Below are 21,346 nucleotides of genomic sequence, written 5' to 3' on the forward strand. Positions count from 1 at the left end.
TGCCTCAGCTTCCTGAGTAGCTGGGACTATAGGTGCCCGCCACCACGCCTGACTAATTTTTGTGTTTTTACTAGAGATGGGGTTTCGCTATGTTGGTCAGGTAGGTCTTGAAACCTCAGGTGATCCACCCGCCTGGGCCTCCCAAAGTGTTGGGATTACAGGCATGAGCCACCGCTCCCAGCCTTCAACTTTGTGTTTTGAAAATTTTCAAACATATAAAAACATTGAAAAAAATGGTACAATGAAAATCTGTATGCCTTTCACCTAAACTCACCAACTGATGATATTTTACCAAATTGCTTCATCTATTTCTCCACATATTTGCACAGAGATATGTATTTGTTTGCTTATTAATTAATTCTTTTTTCTAAACAGATTTACCTTTAATCTGACTACTCAAACAAAAATACTGTTAGCAAGATTAATTCATGGAGCAAGTGATTTTTAAAGAATTATACAAGTATATTTCTTCTAGTCTTTTTTTTTTTAACTCTGCATCAGTTTTTGTCTTGTTATATAGTTGTGATTGTAGCGTGCAGAGAATTTTCTGCTCTTCACTTAATATTCTCTTATAGTCAACTGGTTTTCTTTTAGGTTGAGAGACAAGAGGAGAGAGAGAGTGAACAAAGGAATATAACTGAGAAAAAGGAATTTAGAGTTATTTAATAAGCATCTGAGGATCTCCTAAATTTAGGGACCTGGTAGGAGTCAGTAATGACATAAGAGAAATAATTATTGTTTTCTTCTTGTTCTCTCCTGTTTGAGAGCCAAGGAAAGACATGAAATGACGTGAGAACAATTACAAAACTCTATTAGCAAGGACACACAAATGCTGAGAGGACAAAGAGCAAAAGAACAATCTAAGTTCAGTAAGATTAATTCATGGAGCAAGTGATTTTTGAAGAATTATACAAGTTAGCCAGGCATGGTTTCATGCACCTGTAATCCCAGCTACTCAGGAGGCTGAGGCAGGAGAATCACTTGAACCTGAGAGGCGAGGTTATAGTAAGCCGAGATCACACCATTGTACATTGCACTCCAGCCTGGGCGACAGAACAAGACCCTGTCTCAAGAAAAAAAAAAAAAAAGAATGACACAAGTAATACATGATCACTATAGAAAAAGTAGGAAAATAAGTCAGGCGTGCTGGCTCACGCCTGTAATCCCAGCACTTTGGGAGGCTGAGGCGGCCAGATTGCCTGAACTCAGGAGTTTGAGACTAGCCTGGGCAATATGATGAAGCCCCATCTCTACTAAAATACAAAAAATTAACCGGGCCTGGTGGCATGCACCTTTAGTCCCAGCTACTCGGGAGTCTGAGGGAGGAGAATTGCTTGAACCGGGAGGCGGAGGTTACAGTGAGCCAAGATTGTGCCACTGCACTCCAGCCTGGGTGACAGAACGAGACTCTGTCTAAAAAAGAAAAAGAGTAGAAAAATGTAATTCTAGGCCTGGCACGGTGGCTCAGCCTATAATCCCAGCACTTTGGGAGGCCAAGGTGGGTGGATCACAAGGTCAAGAGATTGTTACCATCCTGGCCAACATGGTGGAACCCCGTCTTTACTAAAAGTACAAAAATTAGCCAGGCATGGTGGCACGCGCCTGTGGTTCCAGCTACTTGGAAAGCTGAGGCGGAAGAATCACTTGAACCCAGGAGGCGGAGGTTGCAGTGAGCCGAGATTGCGCCGCTGTACTCCAGCCTCGTGACAGAGCAAGACTCTGCCTCAAAATATATAATATAATTCTATTTCATCCTAATCATATGAGCAAACACTCATATGTCTGTCAAAACCAAGTGTGGATGAGATTGTAGAACATGAACTCCTATACGTTATTGGTGGGATTAGGAATTGCTACACCCACTTTGGAGAACAACTGAAGAATATCCGCATTAAGTTGAAGATGTGCCAATGTTATGACCCAGTAGTTTCACCCCTAGGTATATACCCTAGAGAAACTCTGAAATATGGGCACGGGGAGACATGTACAAGAATTTTAACAGCAACACTCTATTAGTGAAAAAATGGCAACAACAAAAATCTCAATCACCAAGAGGATAAATGCTGAAGAAATATCAAAGATATGATTTGTATGTATGTTAGAAACACATTGATAATCTATTTAGTATTATCTACTCTAACTAATCCATCCTTGTTTCCTAGGAGTTTTTATGCCTATTGGTTTGATTTTGCAGCCCTGGATGGGATCTGCAGCAATGGCTGCTTCATCTGTTTCTGTAGTACTTTCTTCTCTCTTCCTTAAACTGTAAGTATGATAGCTTGTTCACATGTGTATTTTGTATTCCTTTTATCATCCAGTCATTCTTGGTGGGCTTCATTCTTGTATTGATCAATGATAAGCCCAAACTATTCTTAACAAGAATTATTATTAGTGGCCGGGTGTGGTGGCTCACATCTGTAATCCCAGCACATTGGGAGGCCGAGGCGGGTGGATCACCTGAGGTCAGTAGTTCAAGACCAGCCTGGCCAACATGGTGAAACTCCATCTCTACTAAAAATACAAAAATTAGCTGGCCCTGGTGGTGGACACCTGTAATCTTAGCTACTCCAGAGGCTGCGGCAGGAGAATCTCTTGAATTTGAGAGTTAGAGGTTGCAGTGAGCTGAGATCATGCCACTGCACTCCAGCCTAGGTGACAGAGCAAGACTCTGTAATTGTTACTTAATTGTTACTTTGTGTACTTTATGCGTAGCAACCATAAGCACTGAGTGGGATAAAATATAGTTCACTAGCTCTGAGAAGTAGGATTTCTGATGATGTGACTCTACACAATTCATTTCAAGCTATTTTCCTACCAGTGATCACCTTTATACATTTCATACCAGGCAAATCTCCTTCTTTCTTTTGTGCACATAGCTGGCATCTAATTTACTTTCAGTTATTTCAAACTGGTGTACTTTTGCATGTGTCTAGTTACAGGAAACCAACTTACGAGAATTATGAACTGCCTGCCCGGACCCAGATAGGACAGAAGAGTCCTTCAGAAATCAGCGTTCACGTTGGAATAGATGATACCTCAAGAAATTCTCCTAAACTAGGTTTGCTGGACCGGATTGTTAATTATAGCAGAGCCTCTATAAACTCACTACTGTCTGATAAACGCTCCCTAAACAGCACTGTTACCAGTGAACCTGACAAGCATTCACTGTTGGTGGGTGACTTCAGGGAAGATGATGACACTACATTATGAAACACCATGGAGAGTGCTGCTAGTTTATCTTGTCATGCACTGACACAGCATTTATGATGTTACCTTCACTTTTCAAAATGCTGTAGAAGGATTTTATGTTGGTCTCGTGCTCTTACATTAGAGATTCTTTTTGAGTTGCGTTTATCTATTGGCAAAAATACCTTTTTTAAGGCATCAGCGCTGAACTTAGCTTTATTTAAACTGGATTTCCAGTATATTTTTGTTTTCACTAACAACAGATAAGGTAGAGCAGTGAGGTTTACAACAAGCCCTACAATTAGAGATTGCTGAACTGCTGCTAAAGTGATATTTTTTATTTGACCAAAAAAGGGCCGAAGAAGAAGATATTTAAAAATTTGAACATTTGAGAGCTGAAGATATTCATGCTATTGAATTCAAGATATTGAAGATACTCTTAAGCCTGTATCCCTGCCTCATTGGGGAGCAATGACATTCAAAACACTGTGTATAAAGCATCTAGTTTTAGAAGGAAAACAGTTGAAACTATTTAAAAATAGATGTGCCTTATTTATTACAGGCTTTCTTTCCCCCATTTTCTCTGCATCCTTGTCCTTGCAGTTGCTTTTTTAGATGCTTTTGTTATTTTCTTTTAAGCTAACCAAGTTTAGGTGGTTTTTCATTGATTAAAAATAACTGACTACTGTTCTAATATTTTGCTCCTTTTTACATTTTGTAGCTCATGAGACCTTAAAGGTCTGTAGGGTTCCCTGTCTCCCATCTTTCCACTGTAGTAAAAAGTAAATCCAATTATTCCTTCAACTTTCCTAGCTCTATGCTCAGTTTCATTTCACTCCTGCCAAGTTGGGGTCTAAGTTGTTCTTCTCGTAGTCTGTTGATCTCAGTCCGGAAACTTAACATTATGAGCCTCTTCTGCTCAACAGATTTTCAAAGATTAACACTATTATCTTTAACATATACAGGTCATATAAAATTACCTGGATTCACTAATTTTTTTTTCTTTTTTGAGATGGAGTCTTACTCTGTCGCCCAGGCTGGAGTGCAGTGACACCATCTTAGCTCACTGCAACCTCTGCCTCTTGGGTTCAAGCATTTCTCACTGACTCAGCCTCCCGAGTAGCTGGGATTGCAGGTACCCGCCAATACACCCAGCTAATTTTTTCTATTTTTTAGTAGAGATGGGGTGTCACCATGCTGGGTAGGCTGGTCTTAAGGAACTCCCGGCCTCAGGTGATCTGCCTGCCTTGGCCTCCCAAAGTGCTGGGATTACAGGCGTGAGCCACTCTGCCTGGCCTATATTTGTATTTTTTGAATTGAGTACAATCACTTTGCTAGTATATATAATTTAATAGATTTTATTTATCTTTTAGTGTTTCAGATAACCTCTCAAAAAGACTTTTAAAATATTGCTATTACACAAAGCTCCATTTACCAAAATATACAGTAAAATCATAATACAGAAACTAAAATTTTCCTAGGTTATTATGCTTTTTAGTCAAATATATACTTTTCTCTAGTTTAAATAAAACATTTGAACTTGCCTAGTTAGTGTGGTTGGCAAATTTAGGAGCTTGTTCCTAATGATAAATGGATTTAGAAATTCCCTCGTGAGTGCCTGGTAGCTAACACGCTGGTCAGAGATCTTGTACTTATAAGACTATTTAAATTTATTTGTTTGTTACAAGATGGATTTCATATGCAGAATATGTAAATGAAGAGGACTCATAAGTAAATTCCTGACATTTTGTTCCCATTACCATAAGCAAAGCTGCTGCTAACCCAACATCTGGCACATAGGATTTGTACTCAGTAAATGTTAGTTCTTTTCTCCCCATGATGTCAGTAATAAATACAAAAAAAATCCTTTTTCTAAAGCAGTCTTAAAATCAGGTGGGAGTAGGGGATGTAGTTCTTCCTTTCCTACCCATTTTCTCTTTTAATCCTTTTGTGCTTATACACGCAAAGTTTACAACCTTATTCCATGCTGTCTTTCAGATTTAGAAAAGATCTAATTTCCGTCTCAGCTATCTCAAAGAGAGAACTGAAGCTTTTTATGAAGGTGCTATTGATCTAGAAAGGCAAACCCTTTTCAATGAAATATTAATGAGTTTGTATATCTAGGCCCCTTTTAAAGACCAATGCCTATGCCATCCTCCATGCTTTCAGTTTGAGTTTTATTATTTATCATTTTAATACCAGTGGCCCATCTTATAACACAATTTGTTTCTTCTAGAAGACACAGCTGATAGGGCAAATGTTGAAAAAATAAGCATCCCTCCTTCTCTCTCCCACACACCTCAAGCAGTTGAACGCACCCAGTTACTCTTCCATTATTATGTGTGCCTTTGAGTCATCCTCTTGGTCTTGGATGCGTATTGTGGGACAGCGGGAATAGCACCTTGTAGTCTTGAAATAATCAAAGATATAATGTCAGCTCTTACCAAAAGAACAGAAAACCTGCTATTTAGAAAGAGTCCTGCTTTAAGTAACATGTAGCCACATTTGAATCCTCTACCACAAGTCTTTGCAATCTTGAACTTTAATTAGCTTCAGAGAGACACTATTCACAGGAGAAAGACCTGATTATGGAGAGAATCAAAAATACTGCTTTCAGTTAGTAGCTAGCTTTAAGTCAGGAGTTATTAATGAGAACAAATAAATGTGTGTTTGTGTGTATTCACATACATATATATACACATACATGTACATATACATATGCACATATTACTATACTGAAGGGAAATGGATTTATATTTGATATTGATATTTGAATATTGGAAGTTCTCTATATGTATTTCATTTATCATTCTTCTGTATTCACTCAGCAACCATGCCCTTAGTCTGAGATAACAAGGATACTTTAATATCCAGTGCTGGTTCAGACTCACCTATGGGGCACCTTAAACTTAAATATCCAAAGATGCCTTTTGAATTTCAAAGATTAAAACACAGCTAGAGTAGTAGTGTTGTAGTCTCAAGATGTATGGTTGTCATTTGTGAAAATAGAAATGTCATTTTTCCTAGTTTAGTATCAGCATTTTAGAATGTCACATTTCATGCCTTGTGAACATGTAATTTTATATTTTAATTTTTAAAAAAATTCTGTATTTAGATATATAGAATGCTTAAAATAGCACTGTGGATAAGATGATTCTAAAACTTGATATAAGTGTGCTTATTTTTTCTGTATACAGCTTAAAATCAAAAATGTATGTTAAGAGATTTTTTTTTCTGTTACTTATGGATCATGCTTTGAAATCATTTTTCTTGGTATTTATTTTACTCCATTTTTTTATTTTCTCGGGGTGAGGCATCTGGTTACTGGTTATTTTAAAAAGAATAAAGACATTCCTGGAATCACTCCTTTTGGGTTTTTGTTTGTTTTGTTTCTTTCCTATATTTTAAAGTATTATTTTACAAAATAGAAAAAATATAGATTCATGCCAAATTATTACCTATTTTTACATTAACTTTCTGCAGTCCCTCCATCTGGTATGAGTAAACCAGATAGAGCACAAAGCATGAGTTCTTGTTCTTCAGTTAAAAGAGCTTCTTTAACGATGTTGATAATAAATGCCTTTTGTAGCCAAAACCAGGAGTCTCAACCTTATGTTTTTAGTTAAAGAAATGTTTAGCTAAACATTGTTAAACATTGATTATTTGATACCCAAAACAGCAGTGGACAATGTTGTGCAATATCCATCTACTGTAGTTAAGATATTCAGTAGTTTGTTTTTCATAAGCATGTAATTGATCATATTTCTGCCGAGGATGTGCCTTCAACTTTATAATTATAGTGTTAAAAATTTTTTTTGTCTGTCTCTTTTGTTAAATCATCTCTATCAGCAGTTCTGAACTACCCTTGTTATGTTTTTAGATTTTTTTTCCAACTGTTCATCTATGATGGGGCTGGATTATAGGCAGCACTACATATTCAGTAAGGATGGGAGGGAAGAAATCTATTTTCCTTCGGACTCTACTCCACCTGCCGTTATCATTCAGTGAGGATGAGAAAAAAAGAAAGGAATATTATTGTTTTCCTTTCCTTTGTAGTCTCTAATACATTCTTGATAGAATGTCTACTCCGAATGAGCTAAACAGAGAAAAGAGGTTTTCTCGCCATTGGGGAGCCCTATACAGAGTGTTTGAAGTTCCCACCCAAGATACATTCACATACCCAAACACTCCTTTTTGAGTTAAGGAAAGCATTATTAACTTATTTGTGAGGAAAACCTAATTTCCATTTCCCCAAAAATCCTTGAGGTTACTCAGGGTGAGGAGATAGGATGGGAAATGGCTACATAAGAGTAAAATCCCCTGCTCGGCACAGTGGCTCATGCCTGTAATCCCAGCACTTTGGGAGGCCGAGGCTGGCAGATCACTTGAGGTCAGGAGTTCAAGACCAGCTTGAGCAACATGGAGAAACCCCATCTCTACTAAAAATACAAAATAAGCCAGGCATGGTGGCGCATGCCTGTAATCCCAGCTACTTGGGAAGCTGAGGCAGGAGAATCGCTTGAACCCAGAATGCAGAGGTTGCGGTGAGCCAAGATGGTGCCATTGCACTCCAGCGTGGGTAACAGGAGCAAAACTCTGTCAAAAAAAAAAAAAAAAAAAAAAAAAAGTAAAGGACCCAGGGCATCCACTCAGCTGGCCAGCCTCTCTTTCCTATTGGTACCCTGACCTGAGAGAAGGATGTGCAGTGATGGCTACGTCCCAGGTAAGCCTTCAAAACCTTCCAGATCAACAAAACAAAACAAAAACCTTTCTGTTGGAAAATGCCTGCTAGATTAAGGCATCAAAGTCCCTGCTCAAATTAAAGAGAAATAGAACTACCTCTTTCACAAATTTGACTAGGGCCAGCCAGCTCTACTTGTTTAACAGCGTCACCTTCCTAGGTATGACTCCTAGTTGTACAAATGAAGTGAGAGATAAAAGGCAAGGCTTCTGAAAAGAAGGTTTAAGTGAAGTTGCTAGTATAAAGAGGGTCTCATGCAGTTTAAGAAATCTGAAAACATCTGTACAGTCAATCTCTCTCTGGAAAGTTTGAAGTAGGTTGAGTAGTCTTTGGCATACTATACCTATTGCCCTCAATGGTTCCAAGCTTTTAATTGTCATCACTCTCTCTGCAGTAAGGCCTGCCTGTAAACTGAAGTGCTGCCAATACTTCAAAATTATTTGCTTCACTTCACCCAATCAAAACTTCAATTTCTTTAAAAAAAATCTTGATGGCCGGGCGCGGTGGCTCAAGCCTGTAATCCCAGCACTTTGGGAGGCCGAGGCAGGTGGATCACAAGGTCAAGAGATCGAGACCATCCTGGTCAACATGGTGAAACCCCGTCTCTACTAACAATACAAAAAATTAGCTGGGCATGGTGGCACGTGCCTGTAATCCCAGCTACTCAGGAGGCTGAGGCAGGAGAATTGCCTGAACCCAGGAGGCGGAGGTTGCGGTGAGCCGAGATCGCGCCATTGCACTCCAGCCTGGGTAACAAGAGCGAAACTCCGTCTCAAAAAAAAAAAAAAAAAAAAAAAAATCTTGATACATAATTGTACATTTTTATGGGGTACAATTCAGTGTTTTTATACATGTATACATTGTATAATGATCAAATCAGGGCAGTGAGCATATCCATCACCTTATTAATTTATTATTTCTTTGTGGTGAGAACATTCAAAAGTCTCTCTTCTAGCTATTTTATAGCATACAATTACCTTACTGTTAACCATAGTCACCCTACTGTGCAATAGAATACCAGAACTCATTCCTCCTATCTAATTGTAACTTTGTACCTGTTGCCAACCTCTCCATCATTCTCCACCCCTCCCAGCCTCTGGTAACCACTGTTTTACTCTCTGCTTCTATGAGATCAACATTTTTTTAGGTTTTGCAAATGAGTGAGATCATGTAGTATTTGCCTTTCTATGTCTGCTCATTTCACTTACTGACATCCTCCAGGATCATTTATTTTGTCTCAAATGACAGGATATCATTTTTTATGGCTGTGTAGTATTCCATTGTGTAGATATACCATATTTTCTTTAACCATGCATCTGTTATTGGGCATTTAGGCTGATTTCAAGTCTTGGCTATTGTGAATAGTGCTGCAGTAAACATGGAAGTACAAATATCTGTTTTGTACTGATTTTGTTTCCTTTGGAAATACACCCAGTAGTGGGGCTTCTGGATCATATGGCAGTTCTATTTTTAATATTTTCAGGGACATCTGTACTGTGTTCCATAGTGGCTGTATTATATTCCCATCAGCAGTGTGTCACCATTTCCCCTTTTTGCCACATCCTTGCCAACACTTTTGTTTAAAAAAAAAATAGATATTCTAAATTAACAGAATGAAGAGACAACCTACATAATGGGAGAAAATATTTGTAAATTCTACATCTAACAAGGGGTTAATATTCAGAATATATAAGAAAATCAAACAACTGCAAAAACCCTATTAAAAATTGTTAAAAGACATTAACAGACATTTCTCAAAAGAAAACATACAAATGGCCAAGAGATGTATGAAGAAATGCTCAACATCACTAATCATCAGGAAAATACAAATCAAAATCACAATGAGATACCATCTCATTCCAGTTAGGATGACTATTGTCAAAACTCCAATTTCTTCATTGAAGTCATCATGAGTATAAGAGAAAAACTGAGATTAACTCAATACATTCTAAAGTGCCAATGACCTTTGGATCTTACCATACATATTTGCAATAATTTGAAAAGAGTGCTTTTGAACCCAAATGACTTTATAACTATTGAAATGAAAAACATCGGACTATATGGAAGAAGTTATTTGAGGGCAAGTAGGCCCCATCATCAGCACTCCCACACTCTTCTTGCTTTTTATAACTCATTGCCTTCCACTTTTGAATCCACAATTTCTTTAAATCTACCTCATCCCCATAGTGATGGAAAGAGTCCTGATTTTGGAATCTACCACACCTATTCGCAAGATACCAACTCTGCCACTTACCAGCTGGGTGACTATTTTAGTTTCTTATTGCTGTTGTAACAAATTACAACAAACATAGTGTGTTAAAACCAACTTATTATATTACAGTTCTGAAGGTTAGAAGTCTGAAATGGACCGAGATGGGAGGATTGCTTGTGGCCAGGAGTTCAAGACCAGCCTGGGAAACATAGTGAGGCTCTCTCTATAAAAAAGTAAAAAAATTAGCTGCATGTGGTGGTGCACGCTGTATGCCTAGCAACTCAGGAGGCTGAGGTGGGAGAATCACTTGAGTCCTAGAAGTTCAAGATTGCAGTGAGCTATGATTGCACCACTACACCACTGCACTCCAGTCCAGGTGGCAGAGCAAGACACTATCTCTGAAAAAGAAAAGAAAAAAAAAGGATGTGTATTAGTCTCTTCTTGCATTGTTATAAAGAACTACCTGAGACTGAGTAATTTGTAAAGAAAAGAGGTTCAATTGACTCACAGTTCCGCAGGCTATACAGGAAGCATGGCTGGGGAGGCCTCAGGAAACTTACAATCATGGTGGAAGACAAAGAGGAAGCAGGCACGTCTTACATGATGGAAGCAGGTGAAAAAGAGTGAAGGAGGAGGTGCTACACACTTGTAAACAACAAGATCTAATGAGAACACACTGTCATGAAAACAGCAAGGGGGAAGTCCATCTCTATAATCCAATCACCTTCCATGGGACCCCTCCTCCAACACTGGAGATTACAATTCATAGGTGAGATTTGGGTGGGGACACAAATCCAAACCATATTCCACCCTTGCCCCCTCCCAAATCTCATGTTCTTCTCATGTTGCAAAATACAATCATCCCTTCTCAACAGTCTCCCAATATCTGAACTCATTTCAACATTAACTCAAAAGTCCACTGTCCAAATTCTCATCAGAGATGAATCAAGTTCCTTCTACCTAAGAGTCTGTAAAATAAAAACCAAGGTAGTTAATTCCAAGATACAATGGGGATACAGTCACTGGGTAAATACAGGTCCCATGCAAGTCCAAAACTCAGCAGGCTAGTCTTTAAATCTTAAAGCTCCAAAATAATCTCCTTTGACTCCATATCTCATATCCAGGCAACACTGATGCAAATGGGTTCCCAAGGCCTTGGTCAGCTCTGCCCCTATGGCTCTTCAGGGTACAGCCCCCACAGCTGCTTTCACAGGGTGGCATTGAGTGCCTACAGCTTTTTGAGGTACACATTGCAAGCTGTTGGTGAATCTACCATCCTGGGGTCTGAGGATGGTGACTCTCTCTCATAGTTCGACTAGGCAGTGCCCCACTGGGGACTCTGTGTGGGGGCTCCAACCCCACATTTTCCCTCTGCATTGTCCCAGTAGAGGTTCTCCATGAGAGTTCCACCCCTGCAGCAGACTTCTGCCTGGATGTCCAGGCACTTCCATACATCCTTTGAAATCTAGGCGGAGACTGCAAAGCCTCAACTCTTGCTCTCTATTCATCTGCAGGCATAACACCACATAGAAGCCACCAAGGCTTGGGGCTTGCACCCTCTGAAGCAACAGCCTGAGCTGCACCTTGGCACCTTTTAGGTATGGCTGGAGCTAAAATGACCACAATGCAGGGTGCCATGTCCTGAGTCTGCACAGTGCAGTGAGGTCCTGGGCCTGGCTCATGAAACCATTTTTCTCTGCTAGGCCTCCAGGCCTGAAAGGTCTCTGAAATGTCTTCAAGGCATTTTCCCCATTGTCTTGGATATTAACATTCAGCGTCTCCTTACTTATATAAATTTCTGCAGCTGGCTTGAATTCCTCCTTAGAAAATGGGTTTTTCTTTTCTATCGCATGGTCAGGCTGCACCTGACCACTAAAGATTTTCTAAACTTTTATGCTCTGCCTTGTTGATATTCACTCGGGGTGGCTGGCAAGATATTAACTGTTAGGAAAAGTTACAGAGTGTAATCTCTAAACTTTTAGAAAGCCAAAAGTTTTTATTGAGGCAGGTTGAAAGCAGCTGCCTCATTAACATTAGCATAAGAAAGAGAGCCAATCAAAGGCCTTCCAAATTTAAGTCTGCTTACCCCACATCCCTTTGTCTCCACTCTGTTTACTCGTGTTAATTTTGTGCTGGGTGCCCTCTGGGAAGGATCAAAGAGGAATTACCTGTTAATGGTACTGACTCTGGGCCCAGGAACCCAAAGCTTTTTTCAGTCATAATACCATTCCCTTAACCATGTTAATAATCCACAAGTGTGTTAACTTAGAACCTCTATTGTAACGTCTATGGGATACAAGTGTGGATGAACAGGGAGTCTTGGTCAATTGGTTGCATTTTACTCTCTGAAAGCAGCCAATGGCCATCCCTACCCCACTTGTATCACTGTAATGGTGTGAGAGTGCATTCATTCATCCATCATTGAGTCAGGGTCTGCAGGCCAGACTTCCGCAGGTGGTGACCAACATCTTACTGCTTTCTTTTTAAATATGTTCCAGTTTCAGATCATCTCTTTGGTCATGCATATGACCATATACTGTTAGAAGTAGCCAGGCCAAATTTGGCTGTGCCTTACCCAAATCTCATCTTGAATTATAATCCCTATAATCATAATCCCCACATGTCATGGGAGGGACTCAGTGGGAGGTAATTGAATCATGAGGTGGTTTCCCCCATGCTGTTCTCATGATAGTGAGTGAGTTCTCATGGGATCTGATGGTTTTATTTTATTTATTTATTTATTTATTTTGAGACGGAGTTTTGCTCTTGTTACCCAGGCTGGAGTGCAATGGCGCGATCTCAGCTCACTGCAACCTCCGCCTCCTGGGTTCAGGCAATCCTCCTGCCACAGCCTCCTGAGTAGCTGGGATTACAGGCACGCACCACCATGACCGGCTAATTTTTTGTATTTCTAGTAGAGACGGGGTTTCACCATGTTGACCAGGATGGTCTCGATCTCTCGACCTCGTGATCCGCCCGCCTCGGCCTCCCAAAGTGCTGGCATTACAGGCTTGAGCCACCGCGCCCAGCTGATCTGATGGTTTTATAAGTGTTTGGCATTTTTCCTGCTGGCACTCATTCTTTTTCCTGCTGCCTTGTAAAGAGATGTTTTCCACCATGATTTTAAGTTTCCTGAGGCCACTCTAGCCATGCAAAACTGTGAAATCAATTAAACCTTGTTTCTTTATAAGTTACCCAGTCTCAGGTATTTAATCATAGCCACACAATAATGGACTAATACACACATCTTGAACATTTTGCTGCTTAGAAATTTCTTCTGACAGATACCCTAAATCATCACTCTCAAGGTTAAAGTTCCACAGATCCCTAGAGCAGGAACACAATGCCACCCGTCTCTGCCAAAGCATAGCAAGAGTGACCTTTATGTTAGTTCCCAAGAAGTTCCTCTTCTCCATCTGAGACCAACAGCCTGAACTTCATTATCCATATCACTATCAGCAGTTTGGTCACAACAATTTAACAAATCTCTAGGAAGTTCCAAACTTTTTCTCATCATCCTGTCTTCTTCTGAGCCCTCCAAACTATTCCAACTTCATCCCATTACCCAGCTCCAAAGCTACTTCCACATTTTTAAGTATCTTTATAGCAATGCCCCACTCCTAGATACCATTTTTTTTTTATATTTGTCCATTCTCACATTGCTATAAAGAACAACCTGAGACTGGGTAATTTGTAAAGAAGAGATATTCAGTTGACTCACAGTTTCATAGGCTGTACAGGAAGCATGGTTGGGGAAGCCTCAGGAAACTTACAATTATGGTGGAAGGTGAAGAAAAAGCAAGCATGTCTTACATGGTGGTAGCATGAGAAAGAGAGTAAAGAGGGAGGTGTTACACACTTTTAAACAACCACATCTTGTGAGAACTCACTGTCATGAGAACAGCAAGGGGGATGTCCGTTCCCATGATCCAATCACCCACCAGGCTCCTCCCCCAATACTGAGGATTACAATTTGGACATAAGATTTGGGTGGGGACACAAATTCAAACCATATCAGAAAGCAAAAGAGCCTTACTTCTGATATGGAGAAAATTTGAATATTTTAGTTGCCTAGATAGAAGATCAAACTAGCCACAACATCCCTTTAAGCCAAAGCCTAATCCACAGCAAGACCCTAACTCACTTCAATTCCATGAAGGCTGAGAAAGGTGAGGAATCTGTGAAAGAAAACTGGAAGCTAGCCAAGGTTGACTATGAGGTTTGAGAGAAGAAGTCATCTCTATAACATAAAAATGCAAGGTGAGGCAGTAAGTGCTGATGGAGAAGCTGAAGCAAGTTATCCAGAAGATCTAGCAAAGATAACTGATGAAAGTGAATACACTAAACAACAGATTTTCAATGTACACAAAACATCCTTCTATTGGAAGAAGATACCATCTAGGCTTTCACAGCTAGCGAGGAGAAGTCAATTCCCAGCAAGCTACAAAAAAAGAGGCTGATTCAATTGTTGGGGGATAAAATGTAGCTGGTGACTTTAAACTGAAGCCAATGTTCATTTATCTTCTGAAATCCTAGGGTTCTTAAGAATTATGCTAAATCTACTCTGTCCTGGATCTATCAATAGAACTATGAAGCCTGGATGACAGCACATCTGTTTATAGAATGGTTTACTAAATATTTTAAGCCCACTGTTGAGACCTGCTGCTCAGAAAAAAAAGATTGCTTTCAAAATATTGTTCTTGACAATGCACGTAGCCATGTAAGAGCTATGATGGGGAAGTACAAGGAAATTCATGAATTGGTGTGGTATGCAATATACAACAGAAAGTGTGTGGTTCTCCTAGCTTTCATGCATGTAAACAACACCATAATGAGTACACAAAATAGTTCTATCACCCCAAAAAACTCCCTGATGTTATCCCTCTGTCACATCCTTCCTTCATATGTAGCCTCTGGTAATCACTGATCTGTTTTCTGCCCTTACAGTTTTATCATTTCAAGAATGTCATATAAATAGAATACCATAATGTGTGTAATGTTTTGAGGCTAACTTATTTAACTCAGCATAATGCTCTTGACATCCATTAAATTTGTTGTGTCTATTAATGGCTCTTTCCTTTTTATTGCTGAGTAGTTATCCATTAAATGCATTTACCACCGTTTGTTTAGCCATTCACTCATTGAAAGACATTAGGGTTGTTTCCAGTTTTTGGTGATTATAATTAGAACCCTTATAAACATTTGGGTACGGGTTTATTTCTGAACATAAGTTTTCATTTTTCTAGGGATGTGGTTATTCACTGGGGACTATTTTACCCACACCAAGGGATATTTGACCATATCTGGAGACTTGGGGTGGGGGCAGTGCTACTGGCATCTAGCGGGTAGAGGCCAGGGATGCTGCTAAACATTGTACAATCCATGGGTCTGTGTGTTAGTCTGTTATCACAGTGCTATCAGGAAGTATCTGAGACTGGGTAATTTATAAAGGAAAGAGGTTTAATTGACTGGCAGTTCAACATGGCTGGGGGGTCCTCAGGAAACTTACAATCATGGTGGAAGGCAAAGGGGAAGCAGGTACATCTTACATGGCAGAAGGTGAAGGGGAAGCAAGACACATTCACAAGGTAGTAGGAAGGAAAAGGACTGCAGGAGGAACTACTTAGCACTTAAAAAAACCACCAGATCTTGTGAGAACTCACTATCATTAGAACAGCATGGGGGTGTGAACCTGAAAATTTGAGACAGGTCTCAGTTAATTTAGAAAGTTTATTTTGTGCAAGTTGAGGACACACCTGTGACACAGCCTCAGAAAGTCCTGACGACATGTGCCCAAGGTGATCAGGGTACAGCTTAGTTTTATACATTTCGGGAGAAATGAGACATCATCAATATACGTAAGAAGAACATTGGTTCAGTCTGGAAAGGCAGGGTAACTTAAAGCAAAGGCAGAAAGACTTGAAGAGGGGAGGGAGCTTCCAGGTGACAGATAGGTGAGACACAGATGGTTACATTCTTTTGAGTTTCTGATTAGCTTTCCAAAGGAGGCAAATCAGATATCAGACATGCATGCCGTGAGCAGAGGAGTGACATCAAATAGAATGGGAGGCAGATTTCCCCTAAGCATTTTTTTTTTTTTTTGAGACGGAGTTTCACTCTTGTTACCCAGGCTGGAGTGCAATGGCTTCATCTCGGCTCACCGCAACCTCTGTCTCCTGGGTTCAAGCAATTCTCCTGCCTCAGCCTCCCGAGTATCATTTTTTAGCTTGAGTTTTCCTTAGTGATCCTGGGGGCCCAAGATATTTTTCTTTCACAGAGGAAACTGCCCCATGATTCAATTACCTCCAGCTGGTCTCTCCCCTGGGGGTGGGGGTGGGGCGCAGGGAAGGAGGTTAAAGGACTATGGGGATTACAATTCAAGATAAGATTTTCAGTGGGGACACAGCAAAACTATCGGTCTGCCTCCCATAAAAATGAATTAGCCAGCCTGAGATGTCAGTAGTGCCAAGATTGAGAAACCCTGGGCATACCCAGGAGTACAATTGCTAGATCATATGTAAAGCATATGTTTATAAGAACCAGCCAAATTGTTCTTCAGGGTGGTTGTACGATTTATATTTCCACCAGTGCTATAGAAGAGTTCCAGTTGCTTCACATCTTTACCAGCAGACTAAGATGTTTTAAATAGATGTGTAGCAGTATCTTATTTGTGCCACTTTTTAAGAGTGAGGAAACATCCCCAGAAGCCCAAGAAGAATCCACCTGGTGTCTTATTGGTCAGAATCACATCACGTACCTATTCCTAAACCAATCATGAGCAAGGAGAATAGAATTATTATTTCCCATCTAGAGGGCATGCTGTTTGGGGCTTCAAAATATGTATATTATCTAATTTCGTTATGCCTTCCCTTTATTTTCTCATGAGATAAAACAAAAAGGTACTACCTACAAGAAATCGCATACCTTGACCCTATTCTTGAAAGACCACACAGTGACACCTTCATTGTCAATGGATTCAACAGGGAAGAAGGAAAGAAGAAGCCATTTCCCACAGCCATTTCTGTTTCCAGGAGGAGTTATCACAGTACCATAAACAAATCAATCCTAAATCTGCCATTTTCCCTTCTTCTTCCTCCCTCCAGTTATTTCTCCAGTAGGGCAAACTGGGAAATTAGATAGCCTCATCTCAGACCCAGGAGAGGAAGGAGGGAGTTGTGTACTGATTTAAGAAAAGCATCTGACAAAAATAGAATTCCTTTTATTATTTTAGGGAGATGAAACAGTGCCTGCTTTATATTTGATGGCAGCTGATTAGATTGTGCCCACCAGATTAAGGGTGGCTCTGCCTTCCCCAGCCCACTGACTCAAATGTTAATCTCCTTTGGCAACATCCTTACAGACACACCCATGATTAACACTTTGCTTCCTTCAATCCAATCAAATTGACACTCAGTATTAACCATCACATGTACCAAGAGCTTCTCACAGGTATGTTGTTTGCCTTGACCCTTGATTGCATCCCAGCAATATACAGGATATTATGAGAAGAAGTCCTTGGTTTCTCAAAATGGTATCAAGAAATAGATAGCATTGTTAGAGACTGAGGGATCAAGAAAAAATAATTTTTTCTTCAAAGTAACTCACTTCAGAAATTCCACCATAGACAGTGACATTACATAGAGGTAGATAAGCATTTATTTTAATATTGCCCAATAAGCCTCTAATCCCTGATGCTTATACCTTTCCACCCATACCAAGTGGCTTAAGCATTTCTTAAGAGTTTGAAATCCCCACATACATCTCAAGATGGGTGTTGCTAAAACTATTGTGCAAAATCTGCTATGCAAGTTATTACAATGCTTTAAAAATGTACTTCCCTGCTCAGTGTAATAAAATCTCTAAGGCAGCATATACATTTGTCCAAAGATGGCAAATGCTAAAAGAGAAATAGGGTTTTGCCATGTTGGCCAGACTGGTCTTGAACTCCTGACTTCAGGTGATCCACCCACCTCTGCCTCCCAAAGTGCTGGGATTACAGGTGTAAGCACTGTGCCTGGCCTATAGGGTTAATTTTCATTCTGGCCACTGCAGTGGTTCTTGATTGGGTTTCGCCACACCTCAGATGTGCCAGGAGCAGGCAGTTAGAAGGAGCAGGTAGAATTCTAGACAGAACTCTGGGCTCATATTATCCACAGTCTATGCAGTAGCCTTTGGGGAACAGGCATCAATGTCTGTGTTTGCACCACCTCTGCTGAGGTGGTAAGGGCACCTGATTTGAGGTCAGAAGCCTTGGGTATGAATTTCAATCATACATACCTTCTTGGTACCTGGATTCTTGTCCGGTGTCCAAGAAGAATCAGGTCCCATGGACTTAAAGAACGCTGAATGTGGAGACTTCATTAAGCAGTGTAAGTGGCCCTCAGCAGAAGGGGAGCTGAAAGTTGGATGGTGCAGGAAGAAGGCCAGGCTTCAGGAAAGCTTATTTGTCCACAGATGGCAACTGCTAAAAGATCATTATTTGTAACATACATGCTCTGGGACTCCAGAGGTCACAAGCAACTGCTAGACACTGCTGAAAGCTGGTACAGGGTTTGTTCCTGCCAGTATCTAAAGGCACTCAACCTTGCTCCTGTACCCACTCAGCTGTGTACTCCCCCTCTCTCAAGGGGTTTGAGCTCAGTTTGAGCAAAATGAGTACCCCTCAACACCCTTGCAATTCACTCAAGGGGGTCAGGGAACTCTATCGTCCTCTAGTCTCACTACTTCTCTGGGCCCCCTTTTCTCTTCTGTAAAACTTCATGGAGAACCATATGACAAGATTGAAAATTGTCAATGCTAAGCTACTCTGAAGTACTTTTTCTGCACATCAAGTTCCATTAGACTCCTTAGACTAGAGCATGGACCCTGGGTCACCACCTCTCTCATTTCCTCCATTCCCACAGATTGACAGTTCAAATAGTAGCACTGTCAAAAACTGCCAAGGGTGAAAATAGAAGCCTCCATTCCTTCCACTTCCACAGAGAAAACCTAGATTTTTTAAAAAAATAAGCTGTTTACAGTTTAATTTATAGCAAACCTTTTTTTTTGAGACAGAGTCTTGCTGTGTTGCGCAGGCTGGAGTGCAATGGCACAATCTTGGCTCACTGTAACCTCTGCCTCCTGGGTTCAAGCAATTCTGCTGCCTCAGCCTCCCAAACAGCTGGAATCACAGGTGCCCACCACCATGCCCGGCTAATTTTTTGTATTTTTAGTAGAAATATGGTTTTGCCATGTTGGCCAGGCTGGTCTCAAACTCCTGACCTCAGGTGATGTACTCACCTCTGCCTCCCAAAGTGCTGGAATTACAGGTGTGAGCACTGTGCCTGGCCTATAGCAAGCCTTTGACTGAGACTCTTAGAGTGCCTTTTCACAGATGGTATAGGGTGTTATTTGAATGAGTGTCACATTCCTCATGAGAGTGAGTCATGAGTTCCGTGTGAGTCATGTTTTTTAAACCCTCACTATGACTCCATTCCACATTTTGAACTTTCCACAGACCCTTAGTCTCTGCCCCGTCTACAAGTTCAGCAATGCCTTTGAAGGATGCTGTTAAAAGCAATGGGGTCATCAGCCTTGGAAAGAAACTCAGAAGTTCTCCTTAGGTATGATATCCCTTGTAAGTATGACAAGATTAGGGTTCTGATCTCAGAGTTAAGTTTATCTCTTGCTGGAAAAGTGTTTGATTTGGCTGCTGACAAATCTGTGCGCTCTGTATTATGCAGACTCCAGTGAAACAGTGAGGTCAGACTGCTATTTCCTGGTGGGACAGCACTGCTCTTCAGAAGCCAGTTGTGAAGGTTTCAGTGTTGAGGGGAAAATTAAGCTTGAGGGGGGTGTATGTGTGTCCCTCTGCTTAAGCTCTGGTGACCTTGGGAGGGTTTTGAGCTGATTATTTTCTGTAGTGACATACACGGTAGGGACTGACCTGATAACTGAGGGTTGGCATGAGTTCCAACATCCTCAGCAATTATTTGATGCAGGGCAAAGTGAGGAGGAGGCCATGGGAATTGTTAGAAATCAAGGTTGGGCCAGGAATGCTGGCTCACGTGTGCAGTCCCAACACTCTGGGAGGCCAAGGCAGGCAGATCACTTGAGACCAGGAGTTCGAGACCAGCCTGGCCAACACAGTGAAAATCTATCTATACTAAAAATATCACTTTTTAAAAAAATTTTATTTTAAGACAGTGTTTGCTCTCGTTGTCCACGCTGGAGTGCAATGGAATGATTTCGGCTGACCACAACCTCCGCCTCCCAGGTTTAAGCAATTCTCCTGCCTCAGCCGCCCGAGTAGCTGGCATTACAGGCATGCGCCACCAAACCTGGCTAATTTTTGTATTTTTAGTAGAGTCAGAGTTTCTCCATGTTGGTCAAGCTGATCTCAAACTCAGGCGATCAGCCCACTTTGGCCTCCCAAAGTGCTGAGATTACAGGCGTGAGCCACCATGCCCGGCCTAAAACTATTATTATTATTATTATTTTTGAGACGTAGTCGTGTTCTGTCGCCAGGCTGGAGCACAGTGGCTCAGTTGCAGTTGCTCACTGCAACCTCCGCCTCCTGGGTTCAAGCGATTCTTCTGCCTCAGCCTGCTGAGTAGCTGGGACTACAGGCGTGTGCCAAATGCCAGGCAAATTTTTGTATTTTTAGTAGAGACGGGGTTTCACCATGTTGGCCAGGATGGTCTTGATCTCTTGACCTCGTGATCCACCCGCCTCAGCCTCCCAAAGTGCTGGGATTACAGGTGTCAGCCACCACACCTGGCCTAAAAATATTATTTTTAATGGCAAAAGCCACAATTACTTTTGCACCAGCCTAATACAAATATTAGCTGGGCATGGTGGCGCATGCCTGTAATCCCAGCTACTAGCTGAGGCATGAAAATTGCTTGAACCTGGGAAGTGGGGGTTGCAGTGAACGATGATCACACCATGGCACTCCAGCGTAGGTGACAGAGCGAGACTGTCAAAAAGGAAAAAAAGGAAAGGAAAGGAAAGGAAAGGAAAGGAAAGGAAAAAGGAAAGGAAAGGAAAAAGGAAAGGAAAGGAAAGGAAAGGAAAGGAAAAAAAGGAAAAGGAAAAGGAAAAGGAAAAGGAAAAGGAAAAGGAAGGAAAGGAAAGGAAAGGAAAGGAAAGGAAAGGAAAAAAATCAAGGCCAAACCCTGATAGGTTATGCCATTTGTTTGCAGAGTGTGGTCTCTGGAACCAGTAAC

General features: G+C 40.9%; 1 protein-coding gene and 1 long non-coding RNA gene across 7 annotated transcripts in view; one reads left to right on the forward strand and one right to left on the reverse strand.

The window, feature by feature from the left end:
• Nucleotides 1-5,617, forward strand: part of ATP7A (ATPase copper transporting alpha) — a 151,490-nt gene extending 145,873 nt beyond the window's left edge. For all 5 annotated transcript variants that reach the window (XM_074391668.1, XM_074391669.1, XM_010347351.2 and 2 more), the window contains 2 exons: nt 2,163-2,265; nt 2,934-5,617. In XM_074391668.1, coding sequence (XP_074247769.1) covers nt 2,163-2,265; nt 2,934-3,210 — 380 coding nt within the window. In that variant the 3' untranslated portion in view covers nt 3,211-5,617. The remainder of the gene's footprint in view (nt 1-2,162; nt 2,266-2,933) is intronic.
• Nucleotides 1-19,487, reverse strand: part of LOC141582756 (uncharacterized) — a 51,991-nt gene extending 32,504 nt beyond the window's left edge. The window contains exons 1-2 of one of the 2 annotated variants that reach the window (XR_012515628.1): nt 19,419-19,487; nt 18,417-18,600 (exon numbers count right to left, since the gene is read on the reverse strand). This is a non-coding gene — a long non-coding RNA (uncharacterized LOC141582756). Of the gene's footprint in view, nt 1-18,416; nt 18,604-19,418 lie in introns of both variants that reach the window. The other variant, XR_012515629.1, reaches the window with a different exon arrangement.
• Between the last annotated feature and the right edge of the window lie 1,859 nt (nt 19,488-21,346).

This window comes from Saimiri boliviensis, chromosome X (assembly GCF_048565385.1).
Source record: "Saimiri boliviensis isolate mSaiBol1 chromosome X, mSaiBol1.pri, whole genome shotgun sequence".
Lineage (NCBI taxonomy): Eukaryota > Metazoa > Chordata > Mammalia > Primates > Cebidae > Saimiri > Saimiri boliviensis.